This window comes from Mus musculus, chromosome 1 (genome assembly GCF_000001635.26).
Source record: "Mus musculus strain C57BL/6J chromosome 1, GRCm38.p6 C57BL/6J".
NCBI lineage: Eukaryota > Metazoa > Chordata > Mammalia > Rodentia > Muridae > Mus > Mus musculus.
This window is the reverse complement of record NC_000067.6, coordinates 62340925-62356473: the sequence shown is the minus strand read 5'-3', so window position 1 is coordinate 62356473 and position 15549 is coordinate 62340925. Positions and strand designations below refer to the sequence as shown.

Below are 15549 nucleotides of genomic sequence, written 5' to 3'. Positions count from 1 at the left end.
TCCAATTGGAAACCCAATAGATGGCAAGAGTAAATAAATGGCATGTGTCCTGCCTCATCCTGCAATTATCTGCAAGGAAAACTATTGGCCACTGTCGTTGCCCATGCATGTGGAAGATGGACATTAGTAAATTATATTGAAGTTTTCAGATAAAAGGTGCTAATCAGAGATCTGATTCCATCCTAGCCTAGTCAAAGTATTAAACCTCAACGTGTCATTCCCTAATCATATTAAGTAAACATCCCACAAGGACATGACATTGTGCTGGACACAGGGCAAGGCCTATTAGGCAAATACATCCCCACTAGGAACTTACAAGTGTTTGTATATACAGATAAAACTGTTGTTAGCATGCTTTATTAGATACTTAATATGAGTATGCAAATAAGTCCATCAGAAAATTGTCTGCATTTTATTAATCTAGCATCTTTAATGATTATATTTCATCTTAAATGCTAATGACATTTATTTATGATTGTGTACCTTCCATTTGAGTGCCTGTGCAAGTTCCTTTTAGCATATCAATTGCTTCAAAAGTGAAACCACTGGACTTTTGTCCTGATCGGTTAACAAATCTAAACCTCATTATCCCAGAATGAGATAAAGTAGTGTGTTCTCCTCCAGTGCTGTTGTGTAATTTGCATTAACGTAATGGGAGTTGGGCAGGCGTATTAAGAGCAGAAGGAACCCTAATTAAACAAATAAGCCTTTTGGTTGACACCCTATGTGATCACTCTTTCCTGTGATAAGTATGAGAAAATCAAATCACCCTACTGCTTTGGGCAGCAGAGAACAAGAGCTGCAGAATAATCAAGATTACACGGAGTAGGAAGGGACAGCAAGGAGCAGCAATCAGACTTTGAATAGAAGGTAGCCATCCATTTTCATATTAATTAACTCTATACAGGGCCCTCATCCTTCCATGAACACATCGTCAGAAAACAGAGGGATAAACAAACATTTGCAGACATGCTTGAGAGCTGAAAAAAATGATTAAAGCCATAGAGCAAACAAGCCTGCCCGCTGGGTACCCCAGCATCTCATTTGTCTTTGTGCTCCGCCCAGCTGATGAGTAGCCCTTCTCTCTCAGGTTCATCTTTTAGTTAAGCAATAAACCTTGGCTCTATGTAGCATTTTAGTGAGTATTCTTGTAGATATTGCTGTCCTTTCTATCACTCATAAACTTCTTTAAATCTTTATGCCCACAATCCACACACAACGTTGTGCTAATTTTCTCTTCTTGTGTTCAGGTGCAGACTAACAAAACTTCAGATGTATTACATGCAAATGAATAACTTTTATCAACGATCACACTACTGGGTTTCATGGAAGTCAATATCTGTATGTTACTGCCTCTAGTTTCTAATTCCATTCCAAGCTCCACACTGCTCATAAAGAGTGCATTTCCAGCCAAGACCTGCGGTAGTAATGATGAAAAAAAAAAGAAGTGATAGCTATGGTGTCACCCTGCCTGAATTTAAAAATACTAAAGAAATTAAGGTTAGACTTAATTTGAAAAAAATTGGCAAGTTAACAAAATGAAACAACAAAACTTTTATGATTCATTTTGTGAAAAATAAAGTAAATACTTTTTAAAGATTTATCTTTAGATGTGTGTGTGTGTGTGTGTGTGTGTGTGTGTGTGTAGGTGCTCACAAAGTCCAGAAGACAGTGTGAGAATTCCAGAAGTTTAGAGTTAGGATGGTTGTGAACTACTGGATTTAGGTACTAGCAATGAATTTGAGTCCTCTGCATGAGCAATACAGACCTGAGACATCTCTCCAGACTTCAAGAGTAAATAGTTAAAGATGAATTTAGGAGAGAAAATCCCTTTACAAAGGGACCAAACCTGATCTCTCTTCTATGCTGATGGGGGCTAACATCCATTTCTTCCCCTGGCAATCAGGGACAGTCATGGAGAACAATGGATAGCTGCATTTACTCTAAGTAGCTTTTCAGAATACATTGGTTTTTTTTCTACAGTCATACTTCTCTCAGGAGCAACACATGCAGCTACTTTATCCTGATCAGTAAAGTGCTCTCAATGTATCTAACTTGAAGCCAAATTAAGAACTTTGGCCTTTATTTTTCATTTGAGATTTCATGTTTCAAATGGCTTGAACCTCATGATAAAAAGCACCTAAACTCTAGCCTATGGCTTGCCCTTTTGCCTTTGGGGAGATGCCTGTTAAAATTTCATTGGACTGGCTGCATTAGCAGAGCTGCCCTTCATGCTCATAAAGCTGACGGGCTACCCAGATGTTTACAGCCACTATCTGGGAAGAGGTAATGACAGGCTGTGGCCACATTACATTTATTGTACATGAGACCTGTAACAGCCATTATGGGATCAAGCCGAGAGGACAAATATAGCACACATGCCATGTCCCTGGTGACTTGAGTATTCGGTGCTCTCTCTAACCCGATTTAAAAATCAAGTCAAAATGTATCTTGATGGACAACATCAGAGCAGCCATCTACTAAGAAATATCTGAGCCTGAACCCATCTGCACACTCTGCATTGAGGCTGGACTTAAAAAGAAAGGTAAGAAAACAAAACAAGCCTTTGGGTGAGTCTACTCTTGATTTGTATTCAGCAATGGAAAGTTTCGTCTTCTACCCAGTGGTTAAGTAAAGCTTGAAAACAGTTCACAGTTGCACTTGGAAAGGAGTGACCCAGAGCATATGAAATATAAATGAGCGAATGATTTGAGCGATGGCATTTCTTCCTATACTTTATTATGCAAACTGTTCAGGTGAGAGAGAAGAAGCACTATGCCCATTTGAATTACAAAATAGCAATTCAGGGGAAATGAAACAGTGGAAGGGAAAGTTTGTGGGCTCTGAGTACATCTAGCTTGAGACAAAGGGTTTGTCTGGAGTAAATCCAAAGGGAGGAGTCTGGAGAGAAGCCTATTAATTTCATAAAGGCAGACCCACGAGTGGGCAACAGGTGGAGAGACAACGTGGGAAATGCAAATCCAAACCCCAAGAAGACGTCTTCTCAGGTGTAGTTATCTGAAAAGAACAGTAGCAAGCAATGGTGGTATGTACTCACAGTCCTAACCCTTGGGAGACTAAGGCAGAAGGCTCTTGTGTATAGTGAGCCCTCCTCTCAAATGAAACAATACATAAATGACAGAAACCATCACTTGCAAGAATGTGGAGAAAAGTGAGGCCTTGCACACTATTGGTGGAAATATGAATTATTCATATATTGTGGAAGATATTATGGAAACTTACCACAATATAGAAACTATAAGTACCATAAGATATCCAGGTAGATATCCTACTTCTGGAAATATATTTAAAAGCAATGAAAGGAGTACATGAAAAACAAATCTACACTTCCATGATTGTTGCAACACTCTTCGTAATAGCAAAGGAACAGAAATTAACTACGCATTGGCCAAACAATAAGTGGACAAAGGAAATGTAATATAATTGTGCTCTCTGTCTCTGTCTCTGTCTCTGTCTCTGTCTCTCTCTCTCTCTCTCTCACACACACACACACACACACACACACACACACACGCACACACACACCTATTTACCATTCTTGGAAAGAAGGATTTAAATTGCAGTGGTGTGGACAGGTTGGAATACTGCAGGTCTAGTGTCTAGTTAGACCTTAGCTCAGGCTATCTTTAGGCCCTCATGTAGCCATTCCTTGCCCACATCTGTGTTAGAACAAACATTTTGTGACTAATAGATAAAACCTTTTGGAATTTTTTAACCCACCAGATCACCGGTTTCTATCAATTCAAAGCTAACACAGCTTCTTAGACCTATAGAAGATTCCCCCATCTTGCTGTAAGTGCCTCTTTTATGTACCCACCAATTTATTTTAAAGTTGTTTTGATTATGACTTTCATAACATGGTTTCCACATGGGAACATGGAACCTGAAATAACCTAGCTCTGTGTTCTCCAGATTTGGGTAAATCAGATTTGGCTCTAGAATACACTCTTTCCTTTTGAGGTGAGAACTGTGTTTGTTTTGTGCATTGTCAGAGATAACATGAATTAACCTGTGAAGCATTCTTACATGAAATACACCAGGCACAGAAGGAGAAGCACCATGGAGCCCTCACTTACAAGTGAAGTATAAAAGACTGTAATTCACAGGAACAGGGAGAAATGGTTGTTATCAGAAGTAAGGCAGTGTGAGAGTTGGTTGCTCAAGGACATACAACTTCAAGGTGAGACTAGCAACTCAGAGTAGTGTCTTCAGAAACACAGAAAAGATAAGTGTGTGAAGTTATCCATGTGTTAGTGTGTACTGCTACTTCACAATGGTCTTATCTATCAGAACATGTTGTATATAATAAAACATATGATAATTTGGTGGACTTAAAATACACAACAAGCATTAGTACCTATCAAGTCAGGCATTCCACAGACAGCTTGCTTATTTATATAAACCACTCCACTGAAACGACACAACAGCATGGGGAGAGTATGAGGGATCGTTGAAGGCCAGGGAGCCTGCAGTTAGGTTCAGCATGAGCCTGGTGATAGTAGCAACTGTGTAATTGCTTGTGTAGAAATAGCATGGGGGCAGTGTGTCTGGCAGTCCTAAGACATGCACATCACGGCTCCCCTTTATAGCACGCTCCTATAAATAAAACACATAGTACATTTCACAGTGGAATGAACAAAGTATATCCCGTAGTGTAGGCAAAACTTAGAAATGAAAAGTTGAGGCTTCTAAGGGTTTTTAAAATATCTTTATGGTTTATAATGTAGGATTCTTAGAAAAAGAAAAATAAGCAATATCTGAAGCTGAGCAAAGAGGAAATGACACAGAGCATCCAACTGCTGGGTCAGGGAGAGCAGGGCTGGTGCACTGCTCGTGAAATCAGTGTCTCCATGTCTGCTGTAGACCGCTCCTCTCTGAATGTCCAACTCAGCTGCAACAGGGCTTTGCATACTGGACAGACATTTTTTGAACTCTATTCACTGCTTTTTGTTATCATTGTGAAATTTGTTTACAGAAAACCCTTAGATTTCTATGCTGCAGGGGGAAAAAAGGAAAACGAAAGAAAAGAGAGCTGGCTTCTGTGTCAGTGTACACTGTTCAGATAATCTATCTGCTGAAGATCGCATGAAGCTTGGGGGACATGGTCTGTTAGGCCGCAGACAGCTGCAGTATGGGAGGATTCTAGCCCCTCTGCAGTTTCCCCATAGCACCTACTGTAGTCTGCAATCATCTTGACTTCTCTGGATCAGGTATGTAGTACCTATTCTCTCACCATTCTCCTCCTACGGGATGTCAACCCCGTAGGAGCCAGGGGCTGGTCCCTCTTTAGAATCCTGTGAGTCCAGAAGGTGCTGCTCTTTACCAGGGTACGGGAGCTGTCTTAGAGACTGTCCCTTTGCTCCCTGGGTACTTCACAGTTAAAGCTTGTATGTTGATGTGACATTTTCCTTGTTTTGTACTAAACACAGCAGGAGAAACTCATATTTATCTTTGACTTTTTCATTCTCTATTATGATGGGAAAGTGCCATAGTAGCTGGGATTTCACTGCTTGCTATCCATTTCCCAGGACAACACCTGACATAAAGGTAGGACTTTAATAAATATTGTTGAGTGAACAAAAGAATGATTAGTAATGTATTTGGCAAAGACAAAATAATCAATAAATGTTATTAATAATGTGAATATAGGCAAACAAAATTTAAAAGCAGACAAAATTAAAAACCTTCCTAACAGCATGATATATACTTTGATAATCTACTGGGAAGGAGCTAACTAGACACAATTCCTTTAGGACAAAAGCCTAGAAAAGGTAGCGAAGAATGAATGTAATTGGCTGGGGAGATGGGCCTAGTTAGTATGATGTTGGCTATATAAGCAACGAGGAACTCAGTCCAGATCCCCAGCACCCACATGAAAAGAAAAAAATGGAGCACACACCTACAATCAGAGTGCTAGAGTGGAAGAGGTAAGGATCCCTGAGACGTAGGTGTTCAGTGCAGCTGAGATGGTAAGCTCCGTGCTCAATGGCAGACACTGTTCCAAGAAAAAATAAGATGGAGACCAAGAAGAATACACTGGGCACCAACATCTGGCTCCTATATGTGAACCCCCACACATAATGTATATGCATACACCAGGAAGTTCAACAAGACATATACACATACCCTACATGTGTGTGTACACAGATACCAATAGACAGTCATATACAGAGATGCACAGACAGACAGACAGACAGACACACACACACACACGAAAGGAAAATAAACTTTTACTATTTCAAGCCTTTCATTCAGTGTCCAGAACAAGTTAACAGTTCGTGGGTTTTGAAGAGTAACTTAAGAGAAGACAGCAGAAACTGTTATATAAAGGGACTGGTTTGAAACATGAGGACTACGAAAGACTGACAAAATTATTAAACAACCAAGAAATCAGAGGGTGATTTCCACTTTTCCACTGTGGTTGACATTATTGTGGCCAAAGGATATTTGGGACTGGCTGCACTGAACTTGTCTCCTGAAGGGTTTGAGCTCTGCCCTTTGGTTACAGGAGCCATGGATATCCCTTCTGCAGGAACATATCTTGAAGAGCAGTGATACCCAAGGAATTCAAACTCATGAAGCAAAAATAAGGATGTGCTTTGACCAGAGATAAATCAGTGGGGATCCTGAATCTTACACCATTTGTTTGTTTTCCGAATGCCAGCTGCTTTTGGTAAAACAGTTTCTACTGTTGACCAGATATAGGAGTTGCTGTTTGGCCCCACTCTAAGCTTTCCTTCCAGTCTTGAAAAGGCAGGTCAGAAGATGACAGACACATGCCTTCCTGCACTGGTGGCAGCGTACACACCTGACATCTCTCATGAGCAGGGAGCAGATGAATCCTATGTGCCTATGTGCATGTGTAGGTCACCAGGGAGTCAAAAGCAGAATGCTGACAAAGCATAGTCAGAAACCCTGACCTCCTCAGCAGCCTCCCGTGTGCCTGCATGCATGAGTTTGGCTCAGAGCATTCCTGGAACCCTATCCGACATGTCATCTTCCTGTGCTCAAGCACACGTCCCAGTGAAGCCTTGCTTGGATGTTGTCATTTGCCCCATGGTGACTTTCATCTCAAGTGAAATAACCCTTGGATGCGCCGGTGACAGTGAGAGATGGCAACCTGGAAAGGAGCTGGACACTGTCTCTTTCACACTTCTGTGTCAAAATGAGCAAAAGGCTAACAGCAAAGCTATCAAAGGTCTCTCCCAGTGGCAAGTACACAGAGTTTATAAGGTAACAGACACAGTTGGAAGGTTGGGAGTTGAGTGTTTTCCCCATATAACTTATGGTCCTTGTAAGAGCCAGACTTGATTCATGCAAGGAGATAACTTAAAATCAGTAAGTCATAACAACATACAAACTAGACAATGGATAGAAAGATGAATGGGATAGACCTCCCAAAACTTTCCTATTAGGAACAAGGAGTGGGTGAAATTAAAAAATAACCTGAGTTCTTCTCCTCTACCATCAACATGTTTGAAACAGCTAATATCAGCAGAGTAAAAATACTTGGCTCTTGATTAGTAAAAATAAGGCCACTGCTAACACATCACAGTTTTAGGATGAGGAAAGGGGGCAGAATTTAAAGCCCCACTGACCCTCTGTGGCTAGGTCTCACTATCTATGGAGTAACTGCTGACACTGCCGGCAAAGCCTATGTTCAGGAAAGCATTATAGCAGGGCAGACAATGGGGAAAATAATGCATATTTAAGTCACATCTAACTCTAAGAGAACCTTAGAGCAATCAATCTTTTTTAAATAAGAAAGAAACTAAGTCAATAGCATGTGAGTAACAGATGAGAATTAAAGCAAAATCTGTTGGCTAATGGTAACAGCTTTTGTGTTCTCTGTTGCTGAGAGCGTGCGTGTAGCAGCGACTCCAATATGCTCACCAACGCAGATGCAAAAGGCTATGGAAAACAGTTGCTATTTTTATACCAAAGATAAAAATCCAACATCACCTCTCAGTTCTTAATTTTGTTAGTGCAGTGAAAGAGAACAAAAGGCAGGGTGCTGTGTGTCTGGAGGATCCAGGGCCTGTGGCTCCCACTATGTGGAGATAGGGACCATATTGGCAAAAGGGGGAAGCAGGCCCTGTCTTGTGGGCAATAAGCACACAGAGATACCCACATAACAGAAAATACAGTCAGGGTTTAACTTGGTGACAGTCTCAGGAACAGGCCCTGTGAATCGCTGGTAGTTTTCATATTTACAGATTATTGTGGCTAAATCATTTTTATAGTTTTTTCTTTAATACCCTAAAGAGGAAACTTGTCCTTATAAATTACTATGACATTGTAAAAGCAGTAATAATACTTATGATAATGACTGTGCTGGTTTCCATTGATACTGTAAGCAATTAGTACAATCTTAGGGGCTTGAATAACACATATGGGTGAAAATTAAGGGGCTGGTCAGATGAAAGCCACCTCCTCATCCTTCTCAGCTTACACAGGCCGCCATTATTCCTTGGTTCCTGTTCACTCCCCTCTATTTTCACAGCAATAATGCTGCATTGTTTTATACCATGTTTGCTTCTCATGGCTTACATTTCTGCTTATAAGACCTTGAGATTACACTTGGCTCTCTGAGGAAACTCAGCACAACTGCCTTATCTCAGGGCCAACAGAAAGATGTGTCTCACTGAGTCATGAGACTACAGGTCATGTAGAGTACTAATAGGGCACTACTTAGGCTGAGGCTCCTCAAGAAGGCTAAAAGCAGAATGTGGTACTTGTGCTAGGTACTACATGATCAAACTAAACTTAGAAAAGGGCAAGTTTTCAAAATATCAGAACATTTAATGTAACCGATCAAAAAAGATCCTGTCACCCTGAGACACCATGGTAAGGAGGTCCCTTCTTCTATAACTCTGAAAGAAACCTGCTTATAGTGGCCAATCCACTTTGTGTTCCTTGTTTCTGGTTTCATCTTTTTGCTATTTATAAAGCCCACACCTTCTGCTTAGGTATCTAAGTATCTTTCTTCTGTAGGTGAGATATAGCCTTATTCACAAATCAGTAATGTAAGGTTTGATCTTTAAATTTGAAATCTTATTCCCTGATAGTCAAATGATTTCCAGGGCATCAGACCTGCTAAAGTAATGTGATGAATTGAAAAACAATGGCCCAGTTAGGTTCACATGCTTGGATACTGTTTGTAGTTGGTAGAACGGTTTGAGAAGGATTAGGAGGTGTGGCCTTGTTGGAGGAAGTGTGTACCTGGGGGTGACCTTTGAGGTTTCAAAAGAATCCTGCCATTTTTAGTGCTCTCTCTACCTTCTGATTGTAGTTTTAATATGTGAGCTCTTGGCTCTTTCTATCACTATGCCTTTGTATCACCATCATGGACCCTAGCCATTTGAAGTCTATTTAAATACTTTCTTTTATAAGTTATATTGGTCATGGTGTTTTATTATGGATCTCTGTGAGTTTGAGGCCAGACAGATTTTTGGAGTAAGGACAGCTAGGGCTATACAGAGAAACCTTGTCTTTAACCCCCACCCCCAAATAAAAAGATTTTGAGGAGCATACTAGGGTAGCATTGTTTGAACACTGGATATGCAATAGGTTGGCTCAGAGCTAACTACACTATTCAGCTGTCTACACTATTCATGTCCCTTAAATGTTACTTTACACACACACACACACACACACACACACACACACACACGACGAAGAAAAGGAAGGAAGGGAGAAAAAGATGGAAAAAGATCATTGAATTTTCTTTTATATTTAAAAATATCAGTTGAAGATTTGACATTGAAACAACTAGTATCCTGTATTCCCCAGCATTTTTTAAGAGATAGATATTCTAAAGGTTTTACACAATATGGTTAAATCTATCACATGTCATCTGTTCTTCATAGCTAAAATGTTGGAGATGGACAGATGTGATAGGGAAGTAAAGTAATAAAGTAATGAAACGGGTACCTCTACCTTGCTTCCCGCTCCCCTAGACACAAGTCCAAGAAAATCCTCTGAGAATTAAGAAGTGATTTCATAAATCTGTCTGCTTTGTGATGAGCAAACATGTTCTGATCTTCTGCTCTGACACAATGGCAAAGCACAGGGGCATGTTGAGAGAATCTGGTAAGTCCTTCTAGGTAGGAAGGCAAGCTGATGCCTGAGTCACTTTGGAGGAGTCTTAGGAAGCAAGGCTGGTATAACAATCATGTCATAGGTAGAGGGGAGGGAGAGCAGTGGAAACAAGCTGCTCTGGAGTGGTTTGGATGGGTGAGAGATTGGTGATTGTAGCAGGCCAGGTAGGTGCTGCTGCAGGTACTATGTAGTTACAGCCTTCTCTGCCTTCATCCAAGATCTTGGGGTAGATGCTGTTGTCACTGCTGTCAAGCTGCTGCTAGATTAATTCCTTCTCTGCCTCTATATAAGAAGTCGGCAAGTATGGGTAAGGAGACTCTAGGCACACTGTCTGAGGTCAGGGGCTAAGGGCAAGCATCCTTAGGAAGTCAGCCATGAAAGTATTTTCCATTAGCAGCAACTGGCATAGTAAAGAGCTATATGAACCCAAAGGTGCTCACCTATAGAGGACCCCAATAGTCAGTTTGCACCACCTAAAAAAGTTAAAGCATTTTCCAGTGCCCTTCCCCTGCACATGTTCCATAGACAAGGCAGTTATGTCCAGGAAGGAGATATACATTTTGGTTTACATTGAAGTAGTTGCGTAAACCTCTGGCCAAATGACCAGAAATCAGCCACAGTACTAGGACACCAAAATGTAGAGGAGACAGTTTCAACAGAGTATGTTTTGGAGGATAGCTGTATGAGGAGAACCAAATTGTGTTCTGACTATGTGCTCCGTGCTCCTAGCCATTGAATCTACTGTATGTGACATCTTATCTCCTATATCTCCCAGCCTTGCAGGGCCCTCAGGAAGGTATGGTGTTAGCCCCAGTCTGAAAGGAAGGGAGAAAAGATGTATGAAACCTCTGGCTGAGACATGGAAGATCATAGGTGGAGGCCAGGATCATACAGACCTAATCTCAGGTATATATCTAGTGCATCACAGTGCCTTTGTAGGTGACAGCTACCATGTTGGGGACCTGAGACACACTTCCTATGCTTTTCTAAGTGTTGGTCTTTTTTGACAACAGTGTTATGGCAGTTGCTCGTCATCAGCACAAGATTCAGGGGACACCTCAAAAGGCTTTTTGTGCCTTCTTCACACACAAACAATACAGTTATAGCCTTGACTTTTACGAATGTCTTGATTTTTATGAATATAGCTGAAGATGAGAGAAACCTTGACCCTTTTCCTGAGCATACACAATGGCGTGGTTTAGCTAGGAGAAACAATGCCAAGTGCCTTCACAGCGGGCCCTTACCTCAGCATGGCACCGAAGCCCTTCCTCTTCATTTTCCTCTCTGCGTCCTCATGTTCCTCCTTCAGCTTTTTTTCCTTGACTTTCAGCTTGCCCTTTCCTTTTTTCTTCTCCTTCTCTTTTGTTTTTTTGATGTTTTTGGCTTTATTTTCCACATTGTCTAGCTCGGGGTTTCCCTGAGGGGCAGACTCACAATTCAGAGCTGTGTGGCCTGAGCGAGAGCTCTTATCAGACAGACCATCTGTAGAGAGAAAAATCAATACCCATAGTCAGGGGCACTTACCACTAGTATATATAAAATACGTCAAAATGTAAAATACAGAAGGAATACAAGTACTCTATGTTCTGCTGAACCACACGGCTACTTGTACCCTTTGAAGATAGGATTTCTTAGCCCTGGGTACTTCAAGCAAGGTCTGAGGCTAGGAGTGGGTCACACTGGTTGCTAGCTGGTAGCACAAAAGGCTTGAAATGTGCTAAAGCAGTAACCTCTCTGAAAGCTAGCTTGTTAACCTCCGATCAGTTCAGAAAGCCCACATGCTGGGAACAAGCAGGGTGAGCTTCTTTCCAAAAGAGATTTTTGCGTATAAATATAACCCACTGCTCCTACGCAATTAATGCAGTCAGTCCTCTGGTTGATGTTGCTTTTAATGATTCAAATAAGAATGCCAAGAAACGCATGCTTAGTGCTCCTGCCCTAAGGGTAAATGACAGTTGGTCCTTCTAAAAAAGTGAAAGAGAATTTTTTTCCCCCATTTGCACTGTGAAATAAATTGCACATTGCATCCTCCAATCTAATGTTCCTTAAGCCAAAGGGCAAAACATATCAGGAAAATGAATTACTTTTAATATCAAAAATATAATTGTGATCCTTAAATCATTTTTTTCAGTAGTTAAGTGAACATTTTTGCTTATAATATGCAGATGGTAATGAGATGAAGAGCCCACTTAAGGGGGCATATGGCCCTACCCGCGTCTGCCTCTTCTGGCCCATCGTACGATTTGTCGATGGCTGCTCGGAAGCTCTCGTTGCAGCCTCGGCCCCGCACCATGTGTGGTCTGGGCCTGTGGAAGGGCAGATCATTCTTCCTGACTTCAGCCACAGCCGTCTGTAGGCTCTCCAAGGAACTGGACTTTTTCAGACCCAAAGTTGGACCAAAATCTTTGCCTGGAGAGTCTGGAAGAGAAAGGGTGAAAGGTCAGCCTTCTCTATGATAGAGTAGTGAGCTATAGTGGAAAGACTCATAATTCTGAGAATAGTTCTGGCTGGGCAGTTTAGAAAAGACTGTGTTAAGTCAGTAAACATTGGGGGTTGAACTCCAGCTTTGCCATTATCTTTGGTTATCTTGGGCAAGTAGGCTGCCATCTCTGAAACCCAGTTTCTTTTTCTACAGCTGTGGTAAGATTTTAGATGACAGTATTTAAATTTGTTTTACTCGGGGAAATTTATACATATGTGTATATATGCACACATAGATAGACATACATGTGAACTTGAAAAGCCACTAAACTAGTCACTATCTATAGATTGTATGTTTGAGAGGATATACATCCACGTACACATATGTGGTCAGAGAGACACACAAGCTCTTTGTAGAATGAACTGGCCTCAAACTCACAGAGATCTGCCTGCCTCTGCTTCCTAGACCAAGGCATGCAGACTCATAACCCACCTAACACAATCTGTGCTTCCCATTAGTATTAATCAGTCATCTCATCCGCTATACCTGTTATTACTGCCAGAGTTGTTTATTTGATTGGCCTGGAAATCAAACCATTAGTGATAACAATTTTCATAGTTAAGTTCTTTACATTATCATAAAGACAATTAATGCATGGTGAATTAAATGTATTTATTCTGTGAATAAAGCAAAGCAAGGAAGAAAACAACTTTTCCTAATGCTGTTGCTCCAATTCTAGTTCCATTTGAAGTGCAGGAAAGGAGCCTCCTTTAATATAATAGACAATTACAGCACAGAGATGTAAAACATAAGAGAGCTTTCAGGGCCTATCTTCTACCATAGATTATCTGCTTCTTGTACAGTTTTTCTTGCCCAAGGCCTACTCCCCTCCACTCCATTCCTTGACTCCACTCCTGTTCCAGCCAGTCTCCTTATTATCAATAACAAGATTAAGTGATGGAAATATTAGTAGGCAAATGGTTACTTACAAGATAGAAAAAATTCCATTAAGGCTTTTGTTTCAGCACTCTCACTGTCTACCAAGGCCTGACTGTTCCCCTCCAGTTACCAGGGAGAGACTATTGTCATCAAGAGAATGCACCATGTTTCTGAAAATAATAACTGTGCAGCTTATCCACATATGTGACATCAACACACGTATGTGTTGTATCTACTTCAATGCACACCAACACTCGAAGGCTTGGCAGATGCTCTACCTTTTAATATTGCTATCCCTGTTCTCACTTTTACTTCCACTGCTACCACAGATGTGACTCTAGCTTCTCACTGTGTACTACAAGGGCTATAAGACAAGGCCAGGCAGCAGTGATAAGTCTAATGTATGCAACAGCCTCATAAGTTGGTTAGCAGCATAGACTTCCACCTTTGCTGGAATATGTAAAGAACTGTAATAATAGCTACCAATGTACAGAATTCTCAGAGTGTGCCCAGCACCTCCCTGCCTTTCACTGATATTAACTTACTATAATCCTTTCACTTGTGGTACTAAGGTATCGTTTGGGAGCTAGGGAATCAAATTAAAGGTCCTAGGTATGATAAGCAAATGGGTTATTACCAAACTAACTCCTGTCCCCCTGTTAGCATTTGTAGATAAGAAAAGATGGGGAACATGTTAAAGTTACACACTTCATGTCCCCACTGGGCACTGAACAGAGGCAGTCCAACTGCAGCCTTTCTGTTTTGTACCACGAACCTTACAACCTCAGGACGTGTTCCGTGCCTGCCCACTACTTGATTATGGTAATCAAGCTTAAGCTGACATACATTTTCCTCATCTCCAAAACAAAAAGTATTAGTCTAGATGAGCCCCGGAGCCCACCCAGTCAAGCCAGCACACCGCAAGAATTAGGTATTACATCATGGTTTCATCATTAACTTGCAGGAGGCAAAACTTACAGAAACAATACACACAATGATAATAAACACCACATTTTATAGATGACAGTGCATAGTCAATAAAGGAAACTGAGAAGAGACTGAGAAAAATACAAGAAAATTCAGGGACAAATTGCAGGTGCTATTTGCAAGCATAAATACTAAGGCTGTGTTACAGTTAAATCCAGCAAAAAGCACTCTCCCTATGCACAGCAAGAAGGTGAGATTAAAAAAAAAAGAATCAAGTAAGATTATTTCTGACAAGGAAAACAAAAGACAACACAGAGGTTTGGGAATATTGAGACAACGGTAAAAGCTTTAGAATTTACAGAAAATATTTTTTAGCATCAACCCCTAGGGATATCTGGCATGAAATTTGGTGAAAACATGAAGAAAAGAGCTAACTGAGTAAGCCTAGATCCTCTGTCAACAACAGCAGCCATCTTTTATTTATTAATTGCCACTCGGGAGATTATATTAGAGCCCAAACCGTAAGCATTCACATCAACCTTTAGCAATAAATTCCAGGGAACTTGAAAGTGAATAAATCATCTGAGATATGAGGCATGTTATCTAAAACGAACCCACATACATCTCAGCAAGCATTTCTGAGGAAGAACAAATATACAGTTATGGATTCTAAGAGAATTTCACATAAAGGAGTCTTGGATTTTGTAGGATTGATAGAGCTGGCAATTAATTTGTGTGTGTGCATGTGTGCATGAGTATGTGCATGCACACCCATGCATGTGCATGCTCCAAATGAGAAACTGCAAGTGCCACTCACTGGGCACCACTAGACCTTAGGACACATAGTAAAATTAAAATCAAAAGGGAAAGTTGAGTTCTAGACTTTAAATTTGGGCCCCAGGGTTCTCGGGGAACAAAAATAATTCTATTCATTCCTAGGAGTAAGCAGGAGGAAGAAATGGAAGAAACACTGATGTTAGCAAAGAGTCCTCAAACAAGGAAGGTCCTTTTAAGGATGTACAGGTGCTATGAATAGACCAGAATGAATTTCCTGAAGTTAGGGGACCTTACTATAAATCTGCACTAGGCCTTTATGTATTCTTTCACACTAGGTCAAAGTTGCCAGGGCAGGAAGGTGT

The 15549-nt window shown here is 40.9% G+C and overlaps 1 protein-coding gene across 4 annotated transcripts in view; it reads right to left on the bottom strand.

The window, feature by feature from the left end:
* The window catches only part of Pard3b (par-3 family cell polarity regulator beta), a 1003618-nt gene that overhangs the window by 285811 nt on the left and 702258 nt on the right, over positions 1 to 15549 (bottom strand). For 3 of the 4 annotated variants that reach the window (XM_006496298.3, NM_001081050.2, XM_006496299.4), the window contains 2 exons: positions 12334 to 12540; positions 11367 to 11604 (listed from right to left, as the gene is read on the bottom strand). In XM_006496298.3, coding sequence (XP_006496361.1) covers positions 11367 to 11604; positions 12334 to 12540 — 445 coding nt within the window. Of the gene's footprint in view, positions 1 to 1595; positions 10405 to 11366; positions 11605 to 12333; positions 12541 to 15549 lie in introns of those variants that run through there. The other variant, XM_011238602.3, reaches the window with a different exon arrangement.